Genomic DNA, 1403 nt, shown 5'->3' with positions numbered 1-1403 from the left:
CTGCATCCACTATAAGTGGCTGGATGACTGGTAACCAACTTTCTGGAGTTGCTGGGAGTGAAGAGAAGAGCACCCCGTAGTAAATAAAATGCTTAATTCCATTAGCATACAGATGGGGTTGTTTTGCTTGCCAGCCTTTGGGCAGTGTGTAAGACAAAAATTGGTCAACTTTTGCTGAAGGTATATTTGAAAAGGGAGAGGCTTTTTCTTAAACAGTAATGTGCGGTGGTTAAATGGATGGAAACTGCCTCTTGTAGCACAGGGTAGTGTATTGTGAACCATGGTTATGCTTGCCTCCCAGCTGGGACATTTTCCTCTCACCTGAAAAGCTTTTAATACCAGCAGGTTCATCTCCAGAACCCTTTAGGAAAGATTCCTCTTCCTACCTCTAGCTTTTGAGCATCTGGCAGAAGCTGATTGTCTGGGCTCCTGATATGATCAGTGGAGGGTCAACGGCACTTCAAGGGTGTGATTCATTCCACCTTTCTTGAATGCTGAGTCTCCCTGTGGAACATCTTGTCTCTCTTAACAACAGAGACAACCTCGTCATGACCAACTTTGACTGATTGCCTAACTTTACGTGGTTAACATTAAGTGCAAACAGTACCTCCACTTCTACCTGCAGTAATGCAACTGGAAGATCGGTTTCTACAGCTCATGTGTATTCACGTTCTTCTGTCGTGTTTATAATTTTGTTCCAAACAGGACAGACCAAGAAATCCAGACGTATACCATAGCGGTAATAAATGCACTTTTCCTTAAAGCACCGGATGACAAGAGGCAGGTAAGTTGTTGGGTCTTGTTGTATATCTACATATCTGTAGGAAAAGTGTGTCATACTCATACCTGCAGTTGTCCCAGTCACATGTTTCCTGCAGCTAATTCAAACTGAAACTTGTTTTGTTGTTTCATGCTGTTATGATATCATTCATTTTAATAGAGCTGCTTCTATCTTGCACCATTATTAGTAGGGATTAAGCATTTTTCTGTGCTTTTTTAGTTCCCTGTAACCTCACATGAAACATATTGACTGTGGCTGGCTGTAGTATTTATTGAACTGAACTCTTTGCCAGCACAGCTTGTAAAACCAGGCTTTTTGGTAAACTGTCCGTCCCGCCTGCACACACCCCACCCCACCCCCCCTCCCCAATTTTCTCATAAAAATTGCATTCCTTTTGAAAATGGAAATATCTTGCCATGTAAGCATTTCATGACTTTTATACTATACTATTTTAAGTTAACTTTAGTGCCAGAGATAGAAGTCTCTAAAGAAAATATTTCAAGATTGCTAGTTGCTGTTAAATGAGGGTGGAATGCAATGTGTTATGAAATAGAGAAGTTTATCCATGTTTATCAAGTCATTAGCCTGTGTCAAAACAGATTTAGTAATTTTTTTTATTTAA

At 40.3% G+C, this 1403-nt stretch overlaps 1 protein-coding gene across 1 annotated transcript in view; it reads left to right on the top strand.

Annotated features, from left to right (window-relative positions):
• Positions 1 to 1403, top strand: part of LOC103923990 (engulfment and cell motility protein 1) — a 160088-nt gene that overhangs the window by 63936 nt on the left and 94749 nt on the right. Inside the window, exon 9 of the mRNA XM_009332425.1 lies at positions 706 to 784. Within this exon, the coding sequence (XP_009330700.1) occupies positions 706 to 784 (79 nt within the window). The remainder of the gene's footprint in view (positions 1 to 705; positions 785 to 1403) is intronic.

The sequence above is a fragment of the Pygoscelis adeliae genome, unplaced genomic scaffold, assembly GCF_000699105.1.
Source record: "Pygoscelis adeliae isolate BGI_AS28 unplaced genomic scaffold, ASM69910v1 Scaffold58, whole genome shotgun sequence".
Classification (NCBI taxonomy): domain Eukaryota; kingdom Metazoa; phylum Chordata; class Aves; order Sphenisciformes; family Spheniscidae; genus Pygoscelis; species Pygoscelis adeliae.
This window is presented reverse-complemented; position numbering and strand designations above follow the sequence as displayed.